The 25464-nt window shown below is 66.4% G+C and overlaps 6 protein-coding genes across 8 annotated transcripts; 2 read left to right on the top strand and 4 right to left on the bottom strand.

Moving 5' to 3' along the window:
* The first annotated feature begins 159 nt into the window (after positions 1-159).
* IFI30 (IFI30 lysosomal thiol reductase) lies at positions 160-2484 on the top strand. Its single transcript, XM_057400294.1, has 7 exons — positions 160-288; positions 730-909; positions 1002-1076; positions 1850-1945; positions 2013-2165; positions 2248-2316; positions 2385-2484. The coding sequence occupies exons 1-7, from the start codon at positions 160-162 to the stop codon at positions 2448-2450; spliced, it is 768 nt and encodes a 255-aa protein (XP_057256277.1). The 3' UTR covers positions 2451-2484.
* Positions 2485-3645: 1161 nt separating this feature from the next.
* MPV17L2 (MPV17 mitochondrial inner membrane protein like 2) lies at positions 3646-5942 on the top strand. The gene is made up of 5 exons (XM_057400297.1): positions 3646-3811; positions 4733-4903; positions 4981-5057; positions 5640-5768; positions 5842-5942. Exons 1-5 carry the CDS (start codon positions 3655-3657, stop codon positions 5890-5892), a joined length of 585 nt encoding a protein of 194 aa, XP_057256280.1. The 5' UTR covers positions 3646-3654; the 3' UTR covers positions 5893-5942.
* A 2092-nt stretch (positions 5943-8034) lies between these two features.
* Positions 8035-19398, bottom strand: RAB3A (RAB3A, member RAS oncogene family). Its single transcript, XM_057400286.1, has 5 exons — positions 19394-19398; positions 9147-9376; positions 8883-9001; positions 8641-8765; positions 8035-8253 (listed from the first exon to the last, which is right to left on the bottom strand). Exons 2-5 carry the CDS (start codon positions 9372-9374, stop codon positions 8063-8065), a joined length of 663 nt encoding a protein of 220 aa, XP_057256269.1. The 5' UTR covers positions 9375-9376; positions 19394-19398; the 3' UTR covers positions 8035-8062.
* On the bottom strand, positions 11641-19839 carry PDE4C (phosphodiesterase 4C). Of its 3 annotated transcripts, none has more exons than XM_057400283.1 (16): positions 19792-19839; positions 19082-19290; positions 15724-15912; positions 15604-15640; positions 15417-15481; positions 15234-15283; positions 14645-14757; positions 14477-14570; positions 14194-14372; positions 14024-14122; positions 13786-13950; positions 13604-13703; positions 13350-13504; positions 13138-13260; positions 12353-12535; positions 11645-12273 (listed from the first exon to the last, which is right to left on the bottom strand). In XM_057400283.1, exons 1-16 carry the CDS (start codon positions 19831-19833, stop codon positions 11755-11757), a joined length of 2322 nt encoding a protein of 773 aa, XP_057256266.1. In that variant the 5' UTR covers positions 19834-19839; the 3' UTR covers positions 11645-11754. The 3 variants fall into 3 exon arrangements, with proteins under 3 accessions (XP_057256268.1, XP_057256266.1, XP_057256267.1); XM_057400284.1 differs by having other exon boundaries at positions 14645-14754; XM_057400285.1 differs by lacking the exons at positions 19082-19290; positions 19792-19839 and adding an exon at positions 16682-16908 and having other exon boundaries at positions 11641-12273.
* Positions 19840-20549: 710 nt separating this feature from the next.
* Positions 20550-21537, bottom strand: CIST1 (colon, intestine and stomach enriched 1). The gene is made up of 3 exons (XM_057400281.1): positions 21272-21537; positions 20771-20907; positions 20550-20644 (listed from the first exon to the last, which is right to left on the bottom strand). Exons 1-3 carry the CDS (start codon positions 21534-21536, stop codon positions 20612-20614), a joined length of 435 nt encoding a protein of 144 aa, XP_057256264.1. The 5' UTR covers position 21537; the 3' UTR covers positions 20550-20611.
* A 2905-nt stretch (positions 21538-24442) lies between these two features.
* JUND (JunD proto-oncogene, AP-1 transcription factor subunit) lies at positions 24443-25458 on the bottom strand. Its single transcript, XM_057400282.1, has one exon. The coding sequence runs from the start codon at positions 25433-25435 to the stop codon at positions 24473-24475; it is 963 nt and encodes a 320-aa protein (XP_057256265.1). The 5' UTR covers positions 25436-25458; the 3' UTR covers positions 24443-24472.
* Between the last annotated feature and the right edge of the window lie 6 nt (positions 25459-25464).

The raw sequence follows: 25464 nt of genomic DNA, 5'->3' as shown, positions 1-25464 counted from the left end.
GCTGGGGCAAAGGCCCGGACCCCAGCGCTGCTGCGGGACCGAAGGGGGCCGGAGCCGGGCGGCCCGAGTGAGTCAGCGCCGGCGTCACCGGAGGGGCCGGTTGAGCGGGGCAGGAAGGGCGGGCGCAGCTCTGGCAGCGCTCATCGGGACAGCGCTCCCATGGCCCCCGCGGCGTTGCTGCCGCTGCTGGCGCTGCTGGCCCCGGGGCTCGGAGCGGCTCCTGCCGCCTGCCACCGTGACCCTGCGCGGCTCTGGTGCCGCTCGCCGGACGTCGCCGCCGCCTGCCAGGTCAGAGCCGCCGGGGCCACCCGCGGCACACGGGACAACGGCTCCTATGGGGCTGGGTGAGCGGGGCCGGGGCCGGGGCCGGCAGCGCTGCGGGGCATCCCTGAGCATCCCTGCGGCTCGGGCTGGCAATGCCACAGGGGTGCTCAGAGCCCCTGTGCCGCGCTGGCACCGCAGCGGTGCCCGGCACCCCCCGGCCCCGACCCTTCCCTCTGGGCACTTGTGGCTGCAGCCACCCCTCGGCGGTGGGTGCTGGGCTCCGCTCATGGGGAAGTTGCTCTGGAAAGCCCCGGCGCTGCAGGGCTTTCACTTCCCTTCCCATACCCTCACCCCCCCCTCCCAGCCCCCTTCCCAGGCGCTTTCCCCCATCCCTGTGAATGCGGGGAGCAGGGAACCGCAGCCGATCCCCCCCTCCGGCGCACCCCGACCCCTTCCCGCACACAGGCTCCGGGCCCCGGCGCCCACCCCTCGCACCCGGCGGCTGCCCCCGTGGAGCTGAGCCTGTTCTACGAGAGCCTGTGCCCCGCGTGCCGCAGGTTCCTGGTGCAGCAGCTCTTCACCGCCTGGCTGCTGCTGCCCCCCGAGGCCCTGAGCATCACCCTGGTACCCTACGGTAACGCCCAGGTAGGAGCCGGAGCCACCTTGGTGCCCGTGGTCGGGCGGGGGGGGGCTCGTCCCGGTGCTGCCGGCCCCACTCAGAGCGCTTGGTCCTGCAGGAGAGGAACGAGAGCGGGAAGTGGGAATTTAAGTGCCAGCACGGCCCCGAGGAGTGCTTGGGCAACATGATTGAGGTGAGGGGGGTGCTCTCTGCCCCGTGGTGGTGGCGTGGGGGGGAGCTGGTGGTAAATGAATCACAGAATCCCAGCCTGGTGTGGGTTGGAAGGGACCTTAAAGCTCATCCAGCGCCACGGGCAGGGGACACCTTCCACTGGAGCAGCTTGCTCCAAGCCCCTGTGTCCAACCTGGGAAAGACTCCGGGAGCTCCCGGACCCCGCGATGCACCCAGAGGCAGCAGAACCCAAAGCCCGTGGGGTCAGGGCTCCCTGGCAGGCACCTCCCCGGATTCCACCCGTGCAGCCCGGGGCCGGCTCCAGGCGCCTCAGACAAGCCAGTGCAGCTGAAGGAAGGACAAAACCTTCAGCCCTGGTGAACTTGTTCCGTGGCTTTTCAAAGCGGATCCGTGCGGAGGGCTGGGAAGCTGCTCCCGAGCACCAAGTCTCTCCAAAGAGCAGGTTCCTGCACCTTCTGCCGCACCGTGTGGCTCCAACAGCTCATAGAATCAGGGACTGGTTTGGGTTGGAAGGGACCTTAAAGCTCCTCCAGCTCAAACCCCTGCCATGGGGACCCCTTCCACTGGAGCAGCTTGCTCCAACCTGGCCTTGAACACTGCCAGGGATGGGGCAGCCACAGCTTCTCTGGGCACCCTGTGCCAGCGCCTCAGCACCCTCACAGGGAAGAGCTTCTGCCTAAGAGCTCATCTCAGTCTCCCCTCGGGCAGGTTCAACCATCCACCCTGTCCCGTCCCTGCATCCCTCACCCAAAGCCCCTCTCCCTGTCCCCGCAGACCTGCCTGATGCACGAGGCCAAGAACTTCAGCACCTACTTCCCGGTCATCTTCTGCCTGGAGTCGGGCAGCTCCGTCACCCAGACCCTGGAAGCCGTACGTGTGTCCCCCCTCGGGCCCCGCTCCGGGCCCGCTCCGCGCTGACGGCCGCTCCGTCCCGCAGTGCCTCCAGGTCTATGCCCCGCAGCTGGACGGGACCCGCATCGCCGCCTGCGTGCGGGGGGACACCGGGGCCGCCCTCATGCACCGCAACGCGCAGCGCACGGAGGCGCTGGACCCCCCGCACCAATACGTGCCCTGGGTCGTGGTTAACGGGGTACGGCCGGGAGCGGATGGGGGGTGAGCCAGGGCCGGGGGGGGGGGAGCGCCCCTGACCGGCCCCGTGTCCCCACACGCAGAAGCACACGGACGAGCTGCAGGAAGAGGCCGAGGCGTCGCTGCTGGGGCTCATCTGCCGCCTCTACCAGGTGGGATCCCGGTGGGAACCGGGACCGGGACCCGTCCCCATTGGGCTCTACCGGTCACTCTCTGCCAGGGGGAGAAGCCCGAAGCCTGTGGGAGCTCAAGGACACCGGAGGCCCGGCCCCGCTGCCGGAGCTGAGGGAAGGTCTGGGAGCACCGGGGAGAGAGCAATAAAGAGGTTAATGAAGGGTTCGGTCAGAAACAGCAGGCTCCGGATGGGGCGATGGGAGCGGCGCGGCGGGGCGGGGGCGGACCGGGACCAGCGCCCCCCGGGCCGCCTCGGTACGTGTCATGGCGGCCGCCTGTGCCTCGGTACGTGTCATGGCGGCTGCCTGTGCCTCGGTACGTGTCATGGCGGCTGCCTGTGCCTCGGTACGTGTCATGGCGGCCGCCTGTGCCTCGGTACATGTCATGGCGGCTGCCTTGCGTGTATAGATGCCATGGCGGCTGCCTCTGTAGGTGTCATGGCGGCCGCCTGTGCCTCGGTACGTGTCATGGCGGCCGCCGGAAGCGGAAGAGGTTGCGTCACAGGCTGCGCCCTCTCTTCCGCGTGGCGGTGGTGGTGAGCGGGGGCAGGTCCGGGGTAACGGGGGGGGGGGGGGAAGTGTAGCGCCGGTATCGGGGGACACGGCACGGGTAAGGGGGGCACGGTACCGGTGCCATGGCGCAGGTCACGGGGACCGGGTACTGGGGGCAAGGCGCTGGTACAAGGGCGCACCGGTACCGGGAGCATGGCACCGATAGCGGCGGCATGGCACGGGTACCGGGAGCATGGCACGGGTACCGGGAGCATGGCACAGTACCTGTACAATGGCACCGCTACCGGGAGCATGGCACGGGTACCGGAGTACGGCACTGTATCTGTACAATGGCACGGGTACCGGGAGCATGGCACAGATACTGGGGGCAAGGCATGGCTACCGGGAGCATGGCACGGGTACAGGGAGCATGGCACGGGTATCGGGAGCATGGCACAGTACTTGTACAATGGCACGGGTACCGGGAGCATGGCACGGATATGGGGGACATGGCACGGATACCGGGGACAAGGCGCTGGTACAGGGGTGCACCGGTACTGGAAGGATGGCACGGGTACCGGGGGCAAGGCGTGGGTACCGGGAGCATGGCACAGATACGGGGCACATGGGACGGGTACCGGCAGCAAGGCACGGGTACCGGGAGCATGGCATGATACCGGTACCATGGCGCGCGTACCGGGGTACAGCATCAGTACCGGGGGCACGGCGGGGGTAATGGGGTCTCAGGGGTGCTAGATCAGTGGGTCCCGGGGTGCTATGGGGGTGTCTCCATCCCCGCTGACCCCCCCGGCAGGGGCCCGCAGGATGCTGGCGCGGGGCTGGCGGCGGCTCTTCACGGGGCGGCTGCTGCTGCTGACCAACACGGCGAGCTGCGGAGCCATGCTGGCCACCGGGGACGTGCTGCAGCAGGCCTGGCACTGCCGGCGGCACCCGGGCACCGACCTGCAGCCGGCGCGCACAGGTGACAGCGGCGGGAGCGGTACCCACGGCGGTGCTGAGGCCGAGCTCCGTGGGGCGGGGACACAACGGGTGGGGAAGGGATCGATCCGGAGGGACCTGGATGCGCTGGAGGGGTGGCCAAGGGCAAGCTCATGGAGCTCAGCAAAGCCAAGGGCAAGGTCCTGCACGTGGGTCGGGGCAATCCCAGGCGCAGCCACAGGCGGCGGGGAGAAGAGGTTCAGAGCAGCCTGAGGAGAAGGACTCGGGGGTGCTGGTTGGTGAGACAATGAACGTGAGCCGGCTTCAGTGTGCGCTCACAGCCCCGAAACCACCCGTATCCTGGGCTGCATCAACAGGAGCGTGAGCAGCAACTCGTGCTCCTGAAAACCTCTCTGCAAACCCCCAGGAGCTGATGTGGTCAGCCTGGAGAAGAGAAGCTGCAGTGAGCCCTCAGAGCAGCTTCCAGTGTCTGAAGTGGGCTACAAGGATGCTGGAGAGGGATCTGCATCAGGGACTGCAGTGATAGGACAAGGGGTGATGGGTTCAGACTGGAACAGGGGAAGTTCAGGTTAGATCTAAGGAAGAAGCTCTTCCCTGTGAGGGTGCTGAGAGAAGCCCAGAGAAGCTGTGGCTGCCCCATCCCTGGCAGTGTTCAAGGCCAGGTTGGACACAGGGGCTTGGAGCAAGCTGCTCCAGCGGAAGGGGTCCCTGCCCGTGGCAGGGGTTGGAGCTGGATGAGCTTTAAAGGTCCCTTCCACCCCAACCCATTCTGAAGTCTATGATTTATGCCTCTGAACTCATCCTCATTCCGATGGAGCAGGAATTAGGCTCCAGCTCCCCGGCACCACACGAAGCCTTTGTGCTCCCCCCAGCACCAGACCCGCCGCCGGGGCCGTGGGGCAGCCACATGAATAATGCACGGGTGCCCGGTGTTGTGTTGCAGGGCGGATGTTCGCCATCGGCTGCAGCATGGGCCCGCTCATGCATTACTGGTACCTGTGGCTCGACGCTGCCTTCCCGGCGCGGGGCGTGAGGGGGCTCAGAACCATCCTCAAGAAAGTCTTCATGGACCAGCTGGTGGCATCGCCCGCCCTGGGCGCCTGGTACTTCCTGGGTAGGTGCCAGCACCCTCCTTGTGCCCGTGGTGCTGAGCTCCGGAGCACCGCCATGCACTGATGCTGTGTCCCGCAGGCATGGGCACGCTGGAGGGGCAGGCTCTGAGGGAGAGCTGGGAGGAGCTGAAGGACAAATTCTGGGAGTTTTACAAGGTAAAGCCACCCCTCCTGCCCTCGGGTTTCATCGGAGGCCCCTCTGCTCTGTGAGACCCCCCCCCTGCAGCACTGTGTGTGGTGCTGGTGGCCTCAGTGCAAGGACTTGGAGCTGTTGGGGTGAGTCCAGAGGAGGCCGCGAGGATGAACAGGGGCTGGAGCAGCTCCTGTGTGGAGCCAGGCTGAGAACATTGGGGCTGTTGAGCCTGGAGAGGAGAAGCTGCGTGGAGACCTCAGAGCAGCTTCCAGTGTGTGAAGGGGGCTACAAGGATGCTGGAGAGGGGCTCTGCGTCAGGGACTGGAGCGATAGGACAAGGGGTGATGGGTTCAAACTGAAATAGGGGAAGTTCAGGTTGGAGATAAGGCAGGAGCACCCTAACCCTGACCCTGTGAGGGTGCTGAGGCGCTGGCACAGGGTGCCCAGAGAAGCAGTGGCTGCCCCATCCCTGGCAGTGTTCAAGGCCAGGTTGGAGCAAGCTGCTCCAGTGGAAGGGGTCCCAGTGGCAGGGCTTGGAGCTGGATGAGCTTTAAGGTCCCTATAACCCAAGCCAGGCTGTGACTGTGGTTCCTTGCTCTCCACAGGCTGACTGGTGCGTCTGGCCCGGGGCTCAGCTCATCAACTTCCTCTTCGTGCCCCCCAAGTACCGGGTGATTTATGTCAACGTGGTCACGCTGGGCTGGGACACGTACCTCTCCTACCTCAAACACAGGGTGAGCCCCAGCACCGGGGGTGCATCCCCATCGCCGGGCTCACCCCACACACAGCACCTCTCCTGTTTTCCAGCCCGGCACCCCCCCGAGCACGGAGCACAGCCAGCGCAGGGCCGGGATGTGAAGGAGCTGCTCTCATGGCAGCGTTTCCAGAGGCTTCTCCCCATGGTGAGATGTTTTCTGGGCATCTCCGTGCCTCAATCCCCCCCCACAAGCAATGGCTGGCGACCATCACCGCCACCTCAGTGCTTGCTGCTTAACTCCTCTGTTGGCCGCAGCACTGCGTTGGGGTTGTGTTTGGAGCCCATCGCTGCCCCAGGGTGGGCTGTAGAGCGGTTTCTGTCTCTCTCCATCCACAGAGCCCCTGGCGTGGGGAGGAGCTGCTGCAGCTCCGCTTTGCCCCCTCCGGACAGGTTGATTTGCCCTTCTCCAGGGCAAGCCTGGCCCCTTGCTCCGCTCCAGCGCCTTCCTCTGCTCCTCTTCTGGCTGCTTGGCAAAGAGGACGCTGCCCCTTTGGAACCTCAGCCCGTTCCCTGCTGCTGCTGCTGCCGCTGCTCTGTCCTCAGAGCTGGAGTCGCTGAGCTCCTCCTCACCCCCCCTCTCCCCATCCCCATGCGTGGGCTCCTGCAGCCACCCGGTGCCTATAAATAAGAGCGGTGTGAGCGCAGCCGCCTGCTCGCTGCCACGGCTGAACCCATGCGGAGGCAGCTGGGTGCTTCTAAGGCAACGGTTGGGCAGGGTCTGGCCCCTCACCGGGACCTTCCCTTGTTTCCAGCATCAACGGGAGCTGCCTCAATGTTGGCTTTCCTAAAGCTTAACCCAGTGCCTTGGAGCTGTCTTCATCCCTCCTGTGGTCCCCCCCCGCACCAAGGGGCCACCCGAGCTGCCAGGAGCCCTTTGGAGGATGCTCATGAAGACACCAGAGCAGTTTTGGCTCCTCTTTGGAGACGAGGTCGGCAGCGGGGCCGCGGGTACGGACACGGGGCACCCCCCCCCCCGCCCTGCCCTGCGCCCGCAGTGACCCCCAGAGGCCAGTGATCAGCAGTGATTTATTACTTCACACCATTTCTGGAATACAGTGATTTTTAGGAAATTTGTCCTTTTTTTTTTCTTTTTTTTTTTTTTGTTTGTTTTTTTTTGACACTTTTGACATTTGTACAGTACAGAGTTAACTCTTCCATAAGTAAACTTCACCAAAAAAATAGGAAAGGGGAAGGGGAAGGGAGGTGGGATTTGCAGTCAGGGAAAAAGGGGGGGGGGGGGAACCTGGAAATTAAAAACACAGAACTCCAAGAAAAATAAATAAGAGGGAAGCAAGACCTCCAGGTCCAGGTTTGCTACAGGAACATCCACGTGGGCACAGTCTCCACAGAAGCACGGTACTACAGGAACACAGGAGGAGCCGAACGCCCCGTAGCAAATCAGCAACACAATGGTCCCCATGGAGGCAAAGCCGGGGTTGTACCAAGGTCCCCATCCCCAAAGCAGGGCTAACTTGCTGCAGGCTGCTCGGCCGAGCTCTCGGGGATGCATCTGGGTGGGTTTTGGGGGTACCTTTAAAGAAGATTTCTCTTGCAAAGATATTCACAAGCAAGGTTACCACAGAGAGAAAGAAAACCTGGATGCACCAACACGGCCACAGCACAGCAGGTCACGCACAGCGTCACTTCTACACCTATTTACAAGGGGTTCTTCTTTATGTACAAGGAGGAAGACGGCGGGAGCATAAATTAGCATCTATTTATACAAATAAACAAGAGATAGGAAGTATCCATCCATTTTGGGGGGGGGAAGAGCCGGGCACAAAGAGACCCCCCCCCCAAGGAGCTCTTTGGGCAGGCCAGGCTGGGGATGGGGACATGGGGAGGCCCAGCGGGGATCTGAGGTTTGGGGGGGGGGGTCCCACTGCAGCTCCCCACAAGGGCAGGGGGTGCATCCCTGCTCCCAAGGGAGGGATGGGATGGGGGGTGAGCAGAGAAAATAGTATTCCTCAGGGAAAAGGGGGGTTTGGAGTGATTAAAAGCAGAACAAGGCGGGGGGGTGTCTACCAGCCCAGGCTTAAAAATAAATTAAGGGGATTGGAGGGGGCAGAGCCTAACTGAAGGGGGGGCTCCTAGAGGGGCTGCAGCCCTTTCGGAGGTATCAGCAGCAAAAGCCCCCGTGGGACCCCCCCCAAGAAGAGGGGCTCAGGGGGAGGAGAGGGGTGCACTGACCAGTATTGAAGGGTGTTGGGGGGGGGGGGGGGGGGGGGGGGGGGGGGGGGGGGGGGGGGGGGGGGGGGGGGGGGCTTGGGCCTAGCAGGCACAGTCCTGGTGCGGGGGGGCCTGCTGGTCCGTGAGCTGGGGGCCCTGCTTGGCGCCGGTGACCGCCGGGTCGGCCGTGTCCAGCGACTCCGACATCTTCTCGCAGATGATGTCCACCAGGCGCTCGAAGGTCTGCTTCACGTTGATGTTGTCCTTGGCGCTGGCCTCGAAGAACTCAAAGCCTGGAGGATGCAGGCAGAGGAAGGGGACACACACAAACACACACACACACATGGATATAGATCAGGGCTGTGCCCAGCAGAACCCTCCCCGGCTCCTCCTCCCATCATTAACCAGTGAAGGGATGCGTGCGCTGCACACACCTGGACCACCCGGCTCCATCCTTGCCCCTGCAGCCACCCAGCTCCATCCCCTCGGCAGGTTTCTGGTGCTGCAATGGGAAGCAGCATCACCCCCCCATCCCTTTCCCCGGTGATGCCTTATTCCTTATGCACTGAGGGACAAGTCACTGCCGCTCTCAAAGCAGAATGACAGGGAGGGAATCCAGCCCTGAATTCAATGACATGGGGGTGGGGGGGCAGATGGGTGTCCCCCCCACCCCGGCTCACCCAAGTGCTCGGCGAGCTGGCGGCCCTTCTCCGAGGAGACGACGCGCTCGTCCTCCATGTCACATTTATTCCCCACCAGCAGGACCTGGGCGTTGTCCCACGAGTAGGTTTTGATCTGGGTGGACCTTAGGGGAAGGGAAAAAGGGACCGGATGATGGGGGGGCAGAGAAGGGTGATGGGGATGCCTGGGAAAGGTATTTGGGGGGGGAATGGACCCCCCAGAACCCTGCCTGAGTGCTCACCAGTCCTGCACGGCGTTGAAGGACTCCTCGTTGGTGATGTCGTACATCAGGATGAAGCCCATGGCACCGCGGTAGTAGGCGGTGGTGATGGTGCGGTACCGCTCCTGGCCGGCTGTGTCCTGGGGTGAGAGCAGCACATCAGCACCGTGCCACCCGGCCGGGGACAGCAGCACCAGCATCACCCCACACACACCACCACCACCACCACCACCACCCCTGCGAAGCAAACAGCCCCACAGCAAGCACCCAGTGCCGGGGTCTCACCCAGATCTGCAGCTTGATGCGCTTGTCGTTCCGGTAGATGGTCTTGACCTTGAAGTCGATGCCGACGGTGCTGACGAAGGCCGGTGTGAAGGAGTCGTCAGCGTACCGGAAGAGGAAGGAGGTTTTCCCCACGCTGCTGTTGCCGATGATGAGGATTTTGAACATGTAATCGAAGTTCTGGTCCGAGGATTCCTTCTGCCCATAGCGGGAGTCGGTAGCGGACGCCATCTGCAAGGCAGGGACACAGGAGAGGCCATGACAGGGATGGCAAACGCACCCGATGCCAGGCCCCGGTGCCACCGGTTTCCCACTGGGGCAGGCACGGTTTGATCCTATTTGGATTGGGAGCTGCCATCAACACGGGTGATTGGGCCCAAAGGACTCTGCAGGGCCAGGACCCATCACCCCCAATGCAGCCACCCCAAGAAGGTGCCTGCATCAAAGATGGGGTGCAGAGAACCCAGCAAAGGGGGGACCACAACCCTGGCAAAAGAGGGGGCAACACAACCCTGGCAAAAGGGGGACCATGACCCCAAGCAAAAGGGGGGGGAACACAACCATGGCAAAAGGGGGTACACACGACCCTGGCAAAGGGGGGGGGACGACACCATAACCCTGGCAAAGGGGGTAGACACGACCCTGGCAAAGGGATGGACATGATCCTGGCAAAGAGGGACACCACGACCATGGCAAAGGGGGGGGGGGGGTGTACCACGACCCCAGCAACGGGACTGCGGCTGCATTGAGGGCGCTGCAGCCTCTCCCGCATCTCCCCTGCAAAATGGCACCTGCAGCAGTGCCCGCACACGCCGCGCTCGGTGCTGCGGGAGCCGCCATGGGAGGTGCGGGGTGGTGGGGGGGGAGATGATGCTGGGATGCAGGGGATGGGTGGATGCGGGGATGCACGGCCCCCCCCCCCCAAATGCATCTTTCCCCCCCCCCAACACCGTTGCAGTCATCTTCTCGCTGCTCCGTGCGGTCCGGCGGCGCCTCGGCTGGGCCGCGGGGGGAACCATTCGCTGGGGGAGCGGGGGTGCAGGGCTTTCACAGCCTCCCCTGTCGCGATATGACGCCCTATCGCCACAGCTCCAACCCCCCCCCCCCCCCCCCCACTTCAGGCCTGCAGCTTCATCCCCATCCCCAGACAGGGGTACCTGGCCGTGTACGCCAATGTCCTGCCCGAGCCTCGAGGGGATTAGAGGGAGGCAACATATGGCTGCTCCTCAGGGATGCGTCGAGGATGTCACAGCCTGTGCAAGGATGGAGCTGGACACCCTCAGGCTCTGCCTGGAGCCCACTGGGTGCAGGGACATGGCCCTGAGCCTCCTCAGCATCACGGCACGGCCGGGAGGCAGGGATGCATCCAGCCGCACTGCACCTCCCCCGGGCATGGGCTCCACCGCCCTCCTTGGTGCCTGGGTGATGCCGCCCCTCAGCCAAGCAAGGGGTGAAAAGGGTTTTTCCATCAGCTCCCGGCCCGCTCCCTGCCCCTGGGGCTGGATCTGGAGCTCTGGGAGCCTGGTTCCCATCAACCTGCCGGCGCCCAGCTCCGCTTCATCCGGAGACGGGAGGGGGGGAGATGCCGAGCACCCGCCTGCGAGACGGCGCTGGCACCGCTCCACCCGCCGGCTCCTGCGGCACCCAGCGCTGGGATCCAGCAGGGATGCGAGAGGAGCACACGGGAGCCGGGGCCCCGGTGGGGCAGTGCCACGGGTGGGGACGTGTTTGCAGCCGTAAATCACCGTTGGGAGCGATGCGGAAGAGCGAGGGGAAGGGCTCAGCGCCGCGCCAAGCCGGCGGTTCAATATTTACCTTAACCCGTTGCGTTTGGCAGGGAGGAGCAAGCTTTTGTTCAAACACGGAGCGGGGGGGGGCCCCCACACCCCTCCCTCGGTGCCTGGCAGGAAACGGGGCCACCAACCACGCTGGGCATTGGCACTCCCAAGGCTCGTGTTCGGAAGGGAACAAACCAGGTTTAATCTCTGGGAAGTGAAGGAAGACCAAAAGGAACCTCAGGGGATGCCCCGGCCCCTGTGGAGACACAGAGGGGGGGGGGGTCACAGCACCCGCTGGGGCCCCAAGTGCAAAGTCCAAAGGCAGCGTTTCGAGTGCTGATGGCAGAGCGGGACCGTGTCCTGACGTGAGTGCACCCGGGGAGGGGGGGCTTGTATGGAAACGTGAGCTACAAAAGGCTTGGAACGGTGAACCCGGCCCTGAATAAATAAACCACGGGCACCGGCACTCGGCCGTGCTGAGGATGCTGGCACCAGCACCCTTCATCCCCCTCGCCGGCCCTCCGTGGGGCTGTGTTGGGCCAGGGGCCGCCTAGAGAGAGGTCAAAACGCCTTTGGCCCCATGGAGGACCTCGTCCCCGGAGCCCTGTGAGCCTCCACGTCCCCACGGTGGGATGGGGCTGGGGCACAGTGTTCCCAAGCCCTGTCTGAAGAGCACAGGGGCCTTTTCAGCAGAGTCCTTGTGCCCATCAGGACCCCCCCAAATGGGGACAAACTTTGGGTCCCTCCGTGTCCCTGCCGTGCTGATGCTCTCACCGGGGCAGCGCCCAGTCCCACATCCCTGCGGCAGCGAGGGGGACCCACGGCCGGTGCCGCTACGTGCCCAGGGGCAGGAATGTGACGTTGCCCTCCGTGTCCAGGCACAGCCCCGCAGGCCCCGGCTCTGAGCACCCACTGCCACCGCTGTCCTTTGGCATCATCCCCTCCAGTGCCTGCCGGTTGTCCACATCCCTGGGGCAGGTGACGGGTGAGTCCGAGTCCCCAGGGCCGGGTGACAGGCACTTGATGTCAGCCGACCCCGAGTCGTCTGTGGCTGGTGTCTTGGAGCCACTGTTGTCCTCCTCCAAGGGGCTCTCTGCGCCCTCCGGCTCCGTGTCCAGCTCCCCCTCCTCTTCCTCCTCCTCCTCCTCCAGCGTCAGCTCGAACTGGAACCTGTCGGTGCTGGCAGGGGATGCTCCGTGCCCCGCGGGAGGGGGGGACGGGCTGCGCGGGATCATGCTGTGGTACCATTCCCGGTTGTCCTCCAGCGTGTCCAGGAGCTCCTGCGCGTCCGGGTGCACCAGGTCAGCCCACGTCTCCCACAGCGGGTGCGCAATGAAGTCAATGAAGCCCACCTGAAAGAAGGCAAAGCTGAGCCCTCAGCCCTAAGCCCTGTGGAGCCCCCTCTGACCCCCCCCATGATGCTGCCCTTACTTGGGACTTCTCCACAGAGGCCGTGTGCTTGTCGCACATGGGGCTGATCTCCATGCCCTTCTCCCGCTCCTGGTCGCCTTGGTGGAAGAACTCCACCATGACGCGGTCGGTCCATTGGCGGTACAGCTCCAGCGGCTTGGTGGGGTTGCTGAGGTCGGCGCAATGCACCATGTTCTGCAGGACCTGGGGAAACAGGGGCACAGACCTGAGAACATCGGCGCTGCTCAGCCTCGAGGGGAGAAGCTGCGTGGAGACCTCAGAGCAGCTTCCAGCGTGTGTGAAAGGGGCTACAAGGATGCTGGAGAAGGGCTCTTCATCAGGGACTGCAGCGATAGGACAAGGGGTGATGGGTTCAGACTGAAACAGGGGAAGTTCAGGTTGGAGATAAGGCAGAAGCTCTTCCCTGTGAGGGTGCTGAGGCGCTGGCACAGGGTGCCCAGGGAAGCTGTGGCTGCCCCATCCCTGGCAGTGCTCAAGGCCAGGTTGGACACAGGGGCTTGGAGCAAGCTGCTCTAGTGGAAGGGGTCCCTGCCCGCGGTTGGAGCTGGAGGAGCTTTAAGGTCCCTTCCAACCCAACCCATTCCCTGATTCTATGACACAGCCACGGCATCACTTCAGAGTCCTCTGTCCCCCAGGGCCAACCCCCTATGCCAGGAACCCTGTTGGCCATGGCCGATGGTGTTGGGAGATGGAGTGGCACCAAACAGGACGTCCCAGCAGTCCTGTCCAGAGACAGGACCAGTGCCTGCAATGCCAGGAAGGGTTCCCTGCATCCCTGCACTCACCTGGATCCGGTCGGAGTAGTTGTCCAGCAGCAGCACCCCGAGGCTCGTCACCTTCTTGGTCTCCACCATTGTCTTCAGATCCGCCAGCAGATTCATGTGCTTGGACATGTCCGTGGCCAGCACCTGGATAAGACAAGTTGGGAACAGGGCTCAGCCTGACCCCCCCACAACCCCCCCCAGCCCAGGGAGGGGGGGGTCAGGGTTCCCCATACCATGTCGATGACCATTTTGCGCAGCGACTGCCTCTGCTTCTTGCTCAGGTTCTGGAAGATGTCGCAGTTCTCCTCCTGGAGAAGCTTGAAGCCCACGGCCAGGTGATGGTTCTCCAGCACGGAGGCGTCGTTGTACATCAGCGCCAGCTCCGAGTCTGCAGGATGGCACCGGTCACCCCGGGGCAGCTGCTGGAAGCCAAGGTCCCCCTGTTCCCCCCCCCCCCCATCATCTCCATCCCTGTGCCCCAGCTCACTGGTGTTGATGAGGAACTGGTTGGAGACACCAGGGTGGTCAACATCATGGATGGCGCTGGCAAAGATAGCGGCCATGATCTCCAGGTCCGTAAAGACAGCCTAGGGATAGGGGGAAAAGGTGTTTCTGATGGGCTACGGCCCTGCCAGACACAGACAGTGGCTTTGGGTGAGCAGGGCTCACCTCCAGAGCAGGCGTGGAGAGGAGGACATGGGTGGACTGAGCTACATCGGCGGCGTGGATGTTGTTGTGATAAGCCACGTCAGCGTGGTAATGGTCCTCCAGCGTCAGCATGTAGGTGATGAAGGTGTCAACGGGGATGCGGAAGGTCTTCATCAGGTCACGCTCCTGCAGGGAGGGCCAGGGGTTGGCTCATCCCCATCCGGGCACAGGGATGGGGCCATCCCGCTGGGATGCTCACCTGGAAGATGCTGTACATGAGGACCGTCAGCGGGCGGTTGCCTGAGTACTCGGCGACTTTGAACACGTTGAGCCCCCACTTGTTGGTGTCCTCCAGCTCCTGAGGAGCAGAGGGACAGGGGTCCATGTGGGGCCAGTGCCAGGCACCCCAGGGCCGCCTGGGTCACCCACCTTAGCCAGCAGCCCCTCCTGGTCCGTGCGCACCCCGAAGCGAGGGATGCCGGCAGCGGCCAGGCTGGAGCCGTGCGTGAGCTTCCTGACGCCGCTGATCTGGGACATGGGGCGCTTCCGACGCTCCTTCTCCTTGTCCTTGGCCAGCGCCGACGGGATCTCCACCTCGTGCTGCTTGTCTGGGCCGGCACAGGGGACCGTGAGCAAGACCGGGTTGGGGGGGAACCCAACGCCAGGACCCTGCTGCCGGCAGAGGTGGCACCGAGGTGGGGGGGGACCTCACCCAGGAAGGTGCTGGAGATGTACTCGGAGACCTGGTTCCCGGAGCGGCTGGTCTCCGAGAGCTGCGTCAGCTCCCGGCTCAGCATCCTCTTGAACTGGGGGCAGCGGGCAGGGCTTAGCAGGCAGTCAGGACCCTGCTCCCCCCCCCAGGGGCTCTGTGGATGCTCACCTTGTTGGAGGCCATCTCGCCGACCGAGTGCCGCGTCTGCAGCGTCTCCAGCTGGTCCAGGCACCAATCCAGCTCCTCCAGGGTCTCCCGGGAGAGCTTCTGGTGGGCATCTTCTGCTGGGGACACCCATCAGCTTGGCACGGGGACCCGCCATGGGGACACACACAGGCTACTGGCCACGGCATGTCCCTTGCCAAGACAGTGGATGGGAGCACACAGGGGGATGCAGGGAAGCAGCCAGGACCAGGGGCTAAGCTCAAGCATCCCTGGGTATGGGGCTCAGCCTCATCACACCACCCCCATCACACACAGCCTGCCCCACTGGCCCCATGGGGTGAGAGCCAAGCCTGGGGCTCCCACGGGGCCCTGCTCATGCTGGGTTTTATTAATGGAAGGTTTGACGTCAACCGGAGCCTTCCCACCATGGGAGGAGCTGCCGAAAACCAGGCATGGATCCCAAAGGACAAAGCCACGGTGCAGGAGGGGCCTTGCTGCACCCCCAAGGGCCCAGCAGGACCCATCCACAGGGATACAGGGCCAGAGAGGTCACCACAGGAGCAGCATCCCCCCCTTCCCCGCCGGCACTCACCGGTGAGGCTGGCCTTGCTCCCGGAGGGCAGGCTGCTGCTCGATCCTCGCCTGTGGAACATGGTGGGGGGGCTCAGCAGACGGGACCCCCATGGCGGTCCCCCCTTTGCCATGGGTCAGAGTCTGTCCCCGTCCCCCCCCCCCAGGCAAGACCCTCACCCTCCCCATCCTGTGGCCAACTCACTTGATGCCAGCGTGGTCCTGCAGGTGGGTCAGGTTGCTTCGGACCGTGCGGAGACTGGCCAGGACCTGGGGGGGGGGGGGGGGGGGAGGGAGCTGGGGCAGGGCAGGACCCTCCCCGGGACCCCAACCCCAGTGCTGGGCACAAGGGCCCCGTCCCCTCTTCAGGAGGGCACGGGGACAGCACCCACCTGTGCGAAGGGAGTGACAATCATGTCTTCTCCATGCCTGCGGGAGCAAAGGGAGCGTGAGCAGCAGGGAGGGCACTGGGGGGGTCCCGGGGACCGGGGCGGGGGGGACGGGACACTCACAGGTCGCTGGCGATGGAGGAGTTGCGGGACATGGCTTTTGGGGACAGGTCGTAGTCGCTGTCGGAGCGGTACAGGAAGGACTCGCGGCGCTGGCCATGGCAGAAGGTGCCTTGGAGGACCAGCCCCGCACCAGGGCTGGCCTGGGGGTCCAGCACGGCCCGGCCGGGGGGGCCATTCTCCAGGTCAAAGCTGCAGGGGGAGAGGGGATGAGGCTGGAGTGGAACGGGTGGCCCAGGGACCTCAGCCCATGGGCACAGCTCGGCAGATGCCACCCGGTCCCCATCCTCTTCGTGGTGCCTCCTGCGGTGACACCAGTCACTGCCCAGCCTGGCCCTGCCGGCTCCTTCACCCCAATGCTGAGAATGGCCACAGCTCAGTGCATGTGGAGCCCCACATCCCCAGTGCGGGCTTAGCAAAGGCAGGGTTGTCCCATGGCACCCAGGTCGTGATGCCCCTGGCTCCAGAGACCCTGGGAAGAGCCAGCTCCTGCCTGTCCCCAGCACCATGGGTCCCGATTGTCCCAAGTCCTTGAAAGCCCTAAAGCCTCCATCCAGCCTGGCTCAGGGCGCCGCGTCCCATGGGGGGGACAGAGTCCAAACCACGGCACGGAGCCAAAGGATGTCAAACGACAGCAACCGCTGGGGAAACCAAGCCCTGGCCCTTGGGGACACCCCAACCAGAGCCACCAGGCAGCCACGCGGGTCTGGGGGGGGGTACAAGGGACATGGGGACAGGCACAGTGGCCCCGCCATGGTGGCTGTGGCTGCTTCACCCCCCTCCTCCTGCTCCATCAGCACTGGGGTCATGGGAAAGGCTGCAGGAGGGACACAGTCTTCCCCCCCCCCCCCGCCATCACCATGGGGACAGGGACATGGGACCCCACCAGAGCACTGGGTGAACTGGGGGAGCTCATGGGGCCACCCCGTCCCCCCCGCACCGCCGGGTGCCCAGCACCTACCCGATGCAGGAGTGCCTGCGGGATGGGCACCGGCTGCCCGGCTGCATCGCCCCGGTGCCCGCGGCGCGGCCGTCCCCGGCACTGGCAGCACCGGGCAGGCACCGGCTGTGCCACCCCGCAGCCCCTTGTTTTCCTGCCTCGGCCTCGCGTCCCCGATGGTACCGGGGACACAAAGCCGCATTGTGGCTCCGACGGGTGATGCCTGTGTCTGGGTCCAGCCCGGTGACAGCCCCCGGGGTGGGCGGGGGGGGACACGAGTCCCCACACCGGGGCTGATGCCGAGTGGAACTCCCTTGTTTCAGTGACAGGATGAATACCGGCCGTGCGGGGCCGGGGGCTGCTATAAATAGGTGCTATTGCTGCTGAGGAGGGATCGGCTGATCCCCACAGCGCCCACACAAGTGGGGCTGGCACCCACCAGCACCTCAGGGTGCGGGCAGAGGGGCACCCCAAAACCAACCCTATGTAGCTCCATGGTGGGGAGGGCAGCGAGATGCCCGCTTGTGCCGTGGGGGCTGCATTGGTGCTTTGCTGTGCAGGATAAAGCCGCTTTTCTCTCCCGATTACGCCCCCCCCCGTGCCATGGAGCAGACGCCTGTCACCCGCAGGGTCCCTGCGTGCCCATCACTGCAATGAGTGTGCCCGTGCTCAGCCACTCTCCACCAATGGCGCCCCCCCCCCCCCCCCCGGCTCAGCCACAGGGACCCCCCCCGCTGTCCCCTGCTTGTGCCCCACATCCCTGCGGCTCCACAGCCTTGGGACTTGCCAAAGCATTGGGGGGAGGTCCAACATTGACCCCATCCCAGCAAGTACAACCCTGGAGCTTCCCCCTGCCCTTTGCTGGGGACCCACCAGCGTTTCCCCCCCCGCCCCGTCCTTACCAGAGGGGATGCGCCACGGTGAAGCGCCGCTGCAGGCGGATGCTCTGGTTCATGCGGAGCTTCCTCCAGAGCACGGGGGAGTTGAGGGGGGGGGACGCGGCGGGCGAAGCCCCCGGTGAGCGGGGCGGGGGGGGCAGCATGGCCCGGCACAGGGACCCCTCGGGGCGGCGCCGGTGCGGAGCAGGAAGCGCGCGGCCGCCCCAGCCCCGGCCCCGGGAAAGTTTCCATTCCCCCCCCCCCCCGGGAAATCAAACAAGCGCCTGGCTCCGGAGAGAGCAGCGCGATCCCCCCTCACCCCCGGTGTCTGGTCCCCGGTGCGCGGGCACGTGGCCCCTCGCTGGCCCCGGGCCACCCCCGTGTCCCGAAAGGGCAGCGGTGCTGTGCCCGCGCACCGGGGACAGCGGAGCCCCCCCACACCCCGAGCGAGCCAAGGGACAGACCCAGCGGTGCCAACCAGGGACGGGGCTGAGGCCGGAGCATCCCCGGACACGCGGTGGGGCTGTGCCACTGTGGGAGCCAGGAGCGCCTCGATGCCTGCTGAGCCCCGTTCTGAGACAGGGAGCAGCAGGATGAGGCCGGCCCCGCTGGATGGATCCCGGCTGTTCCCGATGGACACAAAAATATCCAGCAGCTGGCAGGGACTCAGGAGGGACAGCAACGCCCCCCCCCACCCCTTCCTCCCCTGATAACAGCACGGCAGGGACCCCGAAAACCACGGGATAGGGGTGGAAGGGTCCCCAGAGATCATGGGGACATCAGGGCAGGGGGCCGGGGGCAGAGCTGCCCTCCCAGCCCCTGGCACATCAGGACAACCAGTGCCCGTCCCCAGGACACCCAGTCCCTGTCCCCTCCGGGCTCGGCTGTCCCCATCGCACACGTGTCTGCGGCGAGTGACACCGGAGCCCCGTCCGCCGGCTGTGCCAGCCCCGTGCTGTCCCCACAAGCCGGGCTGGGACGGGCACGGAGGAGGGGAACGGCCCAAAAATAACCCTGCAGCGGGGCCGGAGCCACAGCGGGAGGGGAGGGACCAAGGTCACCCCCGGGCAGGCTGGCAGCCGGCTGGGACACGGGATGGGAACAGGGAAGGGGGGAACGGAGAGAGGGGTTGAGGACAGGGATGGGGACAGGGATGGGTGATGGAGACAGCTGGGATGGGGATGGAGGGGACTGTAACAGACAGGGATGGAAAGCACTAGGACAGGGGAGGAGGGTAGGGATGGGTGGTGGGGTAAAGGGGATGGGGCAGACGGAGACGGAGGGGATGGGAACGGGGACAGGGATGGAGGCGATCGGGACAGATCGGGGCCGGAGCAGCAGGGACGGCAATGGCAGGGTCTGTCCTACGCCGGCAGCTGGCACCGGGCTCTCTGCCGGTGCCGGTGTCCCGGTGCCGCTGTCCGCCCGCCGGTGCTGAAACCGGGAGCGGCACCGACGGCAGCGCCCTGCCCGGTAACCCCATCCCGGTGCCACCGGGGCAAGCAAACACCTCCCCCCCCCCCCCGCCCCGTTCCGCTCTTACCGGGGGGGTTCGGACTCGTCGCCGCTGCTGGGGCCGCTCTCCTCGATGGTGAAAACCACCCGGGAGCCCTCGGGCTGGGGGCCGCGGGCCCCCTCCGCCAAGCGGCAGCCCAACGGCGGCAGCAACGGGCTCCCGGAGAACCGCCGGCGGACGGCGCCCAGCGCCGCTCCCGCTCCCGACGGGGCGGCATCGGAGGCGTCGCGGCAGCGCTGTGGAGAAGCAGGGCAGCGGTGAGGGGCGCGGGTCCCGGTACCCGCTGTCCGTGTGTCCCCCCCCTCCGCGGAACGGGGGTCCCTGCCCCGTGGCCTCCCTCCACGCCGCCGTTACCGGGCGCCGGTAGCACGCGGGTGCCCCCTGCCGGGCACGGTGCCGCGCTGCACCCCGCGGTTACCGGGGGTGGGGGCACTGCCGGTGCACCGGCAGCGATGCCCGCAGTGCACGGAGCCGCAGAGACATTTCCCCCCCCCCCCCCCCCGCCACTGTCGCCAATGGAGGGGACCACCCCCCCCCCCCAATGAGACCCCGCCTGAAACCCCCCCGGAGCCGGCACGCAGTTACGGAGGTGAATAATAATTAACCGCCCATTAAGGGGATAATTAACTCCGCTGAGCGCCGCCGGCCCGGTTATTGCTCCCCGGGGGCCCGGCGCTGGGACGCTCGTACCGGGGACACCCCCTTCCCCCCGGTCCCGGTTTCGGTCCCGGTCTCACCTCCGCGCCGAGGAAGGGCAGCGCCGTCCGGCTCCGTCGCATCGCGGTCCCTGAGGAGGGGGGAGCTCAGGGAGCGGCCGCCGCCGGTGGGGCGGGGGGGGGGGGGTGTCGGCGGCGGGACCCGGACCCGGCCGGGACCGGGACCCGCGGGTTCCTCCCGCCCGTGATTTGTGGGCACCGGGGCTCGGCCGCTGCCCGAGCTCGGGCCCCGCTTGGGGTTTCAGGTGCCCCCAAGGACCGTCGGGGGCCGTCGGGCCGAGGCCAGGGGGTGGCCTCCGTTCTGCGGCACCCACGGAAGCCATGGACCCGCTGGTGCCTCGTTAACAATCAGCCACGGGCACCCGTTACCCGCTGTCTGTGCGGAACCGGGGCGCACCGGGGGTGACTAATGGACACCGCCCCCCCTTGTAGTACTGAGCCCCCCAAGCCCTGACCAGCACCCGCAGCACCCTCAGCCCAAACCCAGGTGATGCCGGGTCCCGGTGTGAGGGTCCCCCCCTGCCGCCTGCCCCCAGCCCCTCGCCCGCAGCCCCTTACCGGCGCCCGGTCCTCGCCGCGGCCCCGCCGAGTGCAGCGGAGCAGAAGGAAGGCGATGTGCGTGCCTGGCCGCGCGCTCCCTCCCATCCCATCCCACCGCGCCGGGGGGGGGGGCTGCGTGGCCCCCAGCACCCAGAGCAGCACCGCACCCACCCCGTGGGCTTCAGCGGGGGGGGGGGGGGGGGGAACCCCAAAAGCGGTCGAGGCCTCCCCCCGGGACCGGGCTTTGTCCCTGGGGATGGAGCAGAGCAGAGGGGAAACCAGAGCCAAGGCAGCAGCTTCTTTATTGAGCAGCGGGGGGGTCACCTGGGTTGCTCTAGGAAAGAGAGACAAAGAGCGGGGTGAGTGCCCGTAGCACGGCCCCCATTGCTCCCCCCCCCCCCGGTCACTGCCAGTTGCCCCCCCCGCCGCCCCCCCCCGGTCCCTCCCGCACCATGGGCACCTCGTCCAAGTGTTGGAATCGGGGGGTCCTGCTCCGGGACAGCCGCACCAGCAGCACCGCTGCGCCCCCCACCAGCAGGCAGATGAAGAGGCAGATGATGGTGACCACGGCAGGGCTGGGTTTGGTGGGGGGCTGCGCTGTGGGGTGGAAATGGGCACCCAGTTACCCCCCATAGCATTGCCAAGCCTTGTGCCCAAGCACCACAGGGGGTCTTGGGGCGAGAGGAGCTCAGAACTGGCTCCAGCTCCCACTACCAGCACTGGTCCCACCCCTCACAGCCCCAGAACCCGGCTCCCACATCACCTCCAGGGCTAGGGCTAGGGTCCGAGGAGGATGGGGCAGCCCAGGGGGGCTCTGGGCTCCCCCAGGGACCAGCACCCCTGAGCCCCTCTGCCCCATTGTGAGCAGGGAGTTTAGGGGGTCCCAGGGCTGCTGCTGCGCCCATGGGCACAGGTTTGGGGTTTCCCTGCCTGCAAGGTGCCCCCCCAGCCTGGCTCTCACCGGAGCTGCCAACCACGGCGCTGGTGCCCATGGCTGGTGCCATTCTGGTGCTGGTGGGACTGGGGCTCACTGTGGGTGAGCTGGGAGCAGGAGGGGGCTTGGAGGACCCGGGTGAGGATGGGGCTGGTGCTGCCGTGGAGCTGGGGGGATGTCCTGTGGCCGCAGAGCTGGGCACGGCTGGGGGGGATGGAGACGGTGCCGTGGTCACACTCGATGGAGATGTTGCTTCCACCGAGCCCGGTGTCCTGGATGGAGACGGTGCCATGGCCGTGCTGGATCGAGACATTGCTTCCACCGAGCCCGGTGTCCTGGATGGAGATGGTGCCATGGCCGTGCTGGATCGAGACGTTGCTTCCACCAAGCCCGGTGTCCTGGATGGAGACGGTGCTGTGGTTGTGTTGGATGGGTTTGTCAGAGCTCCTGGTGATCCCGTTATCCCAGAGGGAGACGATGCTGTGGCTGGGTGGGATGAAGATGTTGGTGCTGCTGGCTCTGACGTTGCAGCTGTGTCGGAAAAAGGTGCCTTAAGCACCATTGAGGCCGGTGTGCTGGATGGGGACACTGTGGTGCCTGGGTTGGGAGGAGGTGGTGTAGACGCTGCTGCTTTGCTGGTTGGAGACACATCGGCCGTCCCCGTGTCAGAGCCAGATGGAGACACATCGGGTGTCCCCCGGCTGGTGGCTGTGACTGAACTGGATGGGGACGGTGACACTCCTGTCTCTGAACCGGTACCGTGGCCATGGGCTGTATCTAGAGCATGGAGGAGAGACCTGGTCAGCAAGGACACAGAGGGGACCAGAAAACCGGGATTTGGCCAATAGCAGATCCCAGAAACCCCGGGTAAGGAAGAGCCTTGTCCCAAGCCATCCTGGCACAGGCACAGCGCCATGGGGGACAAACCTGTGGCAGTGGTAGGCATGTGCCATGGCACAGGGACATGTGCCAGCCGGGCCCCTGTGGCACACACTGGAGACATCGGAGCTGTGGCCACGTGGGACATGGCAGCGTTTGCTGGGCAGTGCCTTTATCTGCCTTACCCTGTTTGCACAAGGGGAGGAGCAGGGCCAGCCTGGCCCCACGGCACAGCCAGCACCCAGCGTGCCCGGTGCTGGGGGTCCCCACAGCCACCAGACCCACCCGGATGGGCCATTCCCATGTGCTGCAATGGCAGCAAACGCCATCGCCAAGCGCTCAGCATTGGGGGGGGGCAGCTTCTGAGCTGGGATAAGTGCAAAGAGGCACCTCAGGGTACAGCGGGGATGCTGGGGGTCCAGGCTGGAAACAGGGGCCCACAGCAGCACAGGCACCAGAGCCCCCAGGGTGGTACTGGAGCATCCCCACCCCCGTGAGCCGGTTTGGCAGCACCGGAGCCGCATCCTGCCCTGGGTGCTGCCAGCCACAGGTGACCAGTCCCCAAAAGGGGCTCCTGGGACCCCCGGGGTGTGCGTGCAACGCCCCCCCCCCCCCCCGTGCCCCCTGTGCCATGGGGCTGCGGACACCTCCGCAGGGCTGGATGCGGCCCCACCGAGCAGGGCAGGACCCCCCAGTAACCCCATTCTTGTCCCTCCCCAGTGCTGCAGGAACACGGAGCCCCCGCCCCCGGTGCCACCGGCGCACACAGCCCCCACCGGGACCCCCATCCCCGGTACCTGCGGCCAGCAGGGCAGCGGCGCAGCAGAGCAGCAGGCGCAGCGCGCTCCGGGCCATGCCGCTGCACCGGGCACCACCGGCACCGCGCCGCCGCCTTTATCCGCCCCGCCCGTGGCGCCTCCTGCTGGCAGCGGAGCGCAGCGCAGCGACTTCCCCCCCCGCCCCCCGCCGCCCCGGACCGGGAGCGCATCCCGAGCACCGGGAGCGCATCCCGAGCACCGGGAGCCAGCGCTGCCTGCAACGGCCCGGGAGGGGGGGATATGGGAGATGTGGGGACAAAGGGACCCGGGCACACGGGGACAAAGGGATGTGGGGACACGGAGTGCAGGAACATGGGCATGTTGGGACATGGGGACCTGGGCACGCAGGGATCTGAGGTGCGAGGGATGTGGTGAGCTGGGGACGCGGCCATGTGAGGACACGGGGACATCAAACCCGGTGCTGGAGGCAGCCGCGGGGCTGCACCGAGCCTGCGGCCGCGCCGTCCATCCCCACACATCCGGGGCGCAGCGCAGCCATGTTCCGCGTGGCGGGGAAGCAGCTTCCTCCGGGAGGCCAAACCCGGCCGCCACCACCCCGAGCAGGGGCCCGGTGCCCCAAGGACCGCGGCGATCCCGGTGTGGGCACGGCCCAGCCAGGGCCCAACGTCCCCACATCCCTGGGTGCTGCCCCATGGGATGGAGCCGGGACCAGGCCCCACAGGTGGGGGACGAGAGGAGGAGCGATGGAGGTGCCAGGAAGCCAAGGCGGTTGCCAAAGCCCAGGGAGGAGTCGCTGAGGCTCAACCCCAGTGGGGCCCAGGCGGGTGCTGTGGGGTGACCCCGGGGTGCCAGGGCAAGGGGGTCGGACCCCCCCATGGAGGCACCAGCAGCCCCAAGGGGTCCCTCAGCTGGGGCAGCCACAGCAGCCAGGCTCCCCTCACCTCCCCTTCCATAGGGACTAACCCAGAACACCCCCAAGTGAGCCCAAACAACCCCAGAACACCCCCAAAGGAGCCCCCTCTCACACCCAAGTGAGTCCCAGACCCCCCCCAGCCCAAGGCTCCCCCGAACACCCAAACCCTCCCCAATAACCCGATGAGTCCCCTTCTTCCCAACACCCCCTTACCCCCCCAAAGGGCCCTCAGAACCCCCTTCCCAGCCCCGGGGGCAGCCCCACTCCCCTCACAGACACCCCCAATCCCTTCCCAACACCCCGAACCCCCCCTTCATTCTCTTCCGCCCCCCCCCGCCCCAAGATGGCAGCCGGCCGCGCCGCTTCCTGCCCGCGCCGCCCCATCCGCTCCCTCCGCCCGACGCAGCAGAGAGCCAGGAGTCGGGCTCCGTGTCCTGGGGTTTTACTGGGGCCTCACTGGAATGTGCTGGGCGCGGGGGGGGGCCGGGCTCCCCCTCAGTCCGTTCGCGGGGCGGCCCCCCCGGGAACGCTGTGTCCATCTCCCCCCATCGAGGCCCCACAAGTCCACGCCCGGGCCCCTTCAGTCCGTGCCCGGGGAGCAAAGAGGGGAGAGGGGGGGGGGGTGTGCAGGGGCCGTCCCCCCGGGTCCGTCGAGGGTCAGTACGCGGGGACCTGGTGCTGGTGCTGCGGCAGGAGCTGGCAGCCGCTGTTGACGTGGCTGAGGACCTTCTGCTTGAGCTGGGCGACCTGCTCCCGGAGCAGGCTGGCGGTGGAGGCCAGCTCCGTGTTCTGGCTCTTGAGGCTCTTCACCTTCTCCTCCAGGCGGGAGATCCGCTCCAGCTTCCTCTTGCGGCACTTGGAAGCGGCGATGCGATTCCTCAGCCGCTTCCGTTCCGCCTTGATCCGCTCCTGCGTGTCCATGTCGATGGGGGAGAGCGGGGGGCTCTCCCCGAAGCTCGGCACCTCCGGCACGATCTGAGGCTCGTCCTTTAACGGAGGAGGAGGAGGAGGCGGCGGCGGCGGCAGCCGCGGAGGGGGCGCCGCGAAGGGGCCGGGGTCGGCGGCGTAGCTCACGGCCGGGTAACTGCTGAGGTTGGCGTACACCGGCGGCTCCGGGGCCAGCCCGGCGGAGGGCAGCTCGCCCGCGCCGCTGCCGCCCGCCCCGCCGGTTCCTCCTGCCGCCGCCGCCGCTGCCCCGCCGCTCCCCGCCGCGCCGCCGCCCAACTGGTTCTGCTTGTGCAAGTCCTCCAGCGCCTTCACGAAGCCCTCGGCGAACTCCTGCTCCTCGGAAGCGGCCGCTTTGGGGTAGAGGAACTGGCCGGTGGTCGGCGTGGTTGTGACCAGCCCGTTGGACTGGATGATGAGGCGCTCCAGCTCGGGGGACGCCAGCTTCAGCAACCCCAGCTCGGCCGAGCCCAGCAGCCCCGCCGCCTCGCCGCTGGACGCACCCGGTGCTTTCAAAGCCGCCGCGACTTGTTCCGGTAAAGCCATCCCGAGAGCGTCCTTCTTCATCATGCTGCCGCCGGGGAAAGGCAGGAGGAGCCCGGTGCTACCGGAGGACGGGGCGAAGCCGGTGCCGAGCCCGCTCAACACATCATCATGGTAGAAGGGTGTTTCCATCCTCCTCCCCCGCCCGGCTGCGGGGGAAC

Source organism: Pezoporus wallicus, unplaced genomic scaffold, assembly GCF_028554395.1.
Source record: "Pezoporus wallicus isolate ANWC-B61680 ecotype Strahan unplaced genomic scaffold, APGP_CSIRO_Pwel_v1 contig_10426, whole genome shotgun sequence".
NCBI classification, from domain to species: domain Eukaryota; kingdom Metazoa; phylum Chordata; class Aves; order Psittaciformes; family Psittacidae; genus Pezoporus; species Pezoporus wallicus.
This window is presented reverse-complemented; position numbering and strand designations above follow the sequence as displayed.

Excerpts from the sequence above, each read along its gene's own strand:
- PDE4C (XM_057400283.1), bottom strand. The coding sequence starts at position 19,833 with ATGCGACGGAGCCGGACGGCGCTGCCCTTCCTCGGCGCGGAG. Across the intron at positions 15,913-19,081 it reads GACGAGTCCGAACCCCCCCG|CTTTGACCTGGAGAATGGCC; the intron begins GTAAGAGCGGAA and ends CTCCCCCTGCAG. Across the intron at positions 13,951-14,023 it reads TCATGTACAGCATCTTCCAG|GAGCGTGACCTGATGAAGAC; the intron begins GTGAGCATCCCA and ends CCCTCCCTGCAG.
- MPV17L2 (XM_057400297.1), top strand. The coding sequence starts at position 3,655 with ATGCTGGCGCGGGGCTGGCGGCGGCTCTTCACGGGGCGGCTGCTGCTG. Across the intron at positions 4,904-4,980 it reads GGGCGCCTGGTACTTCCTGG|GCATGGGCACGCTGGAGGGG; the intron begins GTAGGTGCCAGC and ends TGTGTCCCGCAG. Across the intron at positions 5,058-5,639 it reads AATTCTGGGAGTTTTACAAG|GCTGACTGGTGCGTCTGGCC; the intron begins GTAAAGCCACCC and ends TGCTCTCCACAG.
- IFI30 (XM_057400294.1), top strand. The coding sequence starts at position 160 with ATGGCCCCCGCGGCGTTGCTGCCGCTGCTGGCGCTGCTGGCCCCGGGG. Across the intron at positions 1,077-1,849 it reads GCTTGGGCAACATGATTGAG|ACCTGCCTGATGCACGAGGC; the intron begins GTGAGGGGGGTG and ends CTGTCCCCGCAG. Across the intron at positions 2,166-2,247 it reads CCTGGGTCGTGGTTAACGGG|AAGCACACGGACGAGCTGCA; the intron begins GTACGGCCGGGA and ends CCCCACACGCAG.
- RAB3A (XM_057400286.1), bottom strand. The coding sequence starts at position 9,374 with ATGGCGTCCGCTACCGACTCCCGCTATGGGCAGAAGGAATCCTCGGAC. Across the intron at positions 9,002-9,146 it reads GCATCAAGCTGCAGATCTGG|GACACAGCCGGCCAGGAGCG; the intron begins GTGAGACCCCGG and ends CTCTCACCCCAG. Across the intron at positions 8,766-8,882 it reads TTCAACGCCGTGCAGGACTG|GTCCACCCAGATCAAAACCT; the intron begins GTGAGCACTCAG and ends CCTTCCCCTAAG.
- CIST1 (XM_057400281.1), bottom strand. The coding sequence starts at position 21,536 with ATGGCACCGTCTCCATCCAGGACACCGGGCTCGGTGGAAGCAACATCT. Across the intron at positions 20,908-21,271 it reads CGCCGTGGTTGGCAGCTCCG|CGCAGCCCCCCACCAAACCC; the intron begins GTGAGAGCCAGG and ends TCCACCCCACAG. Across the intron at positions 20,645-20,770 it reads GATTCCAACACTTGGACGAG|AGCAACCCAGGTGACCCCCC; the intron begins GTGCCCATGGTG and ends TCTCTTTCCTAG.
- JUND (XM_057400282.1), bottom strand. The coding sequence starts at position 25,435 with ATGGAAACACCCTTCTACCATGATGATGTGTTGAGCGGGCTCGGCACC.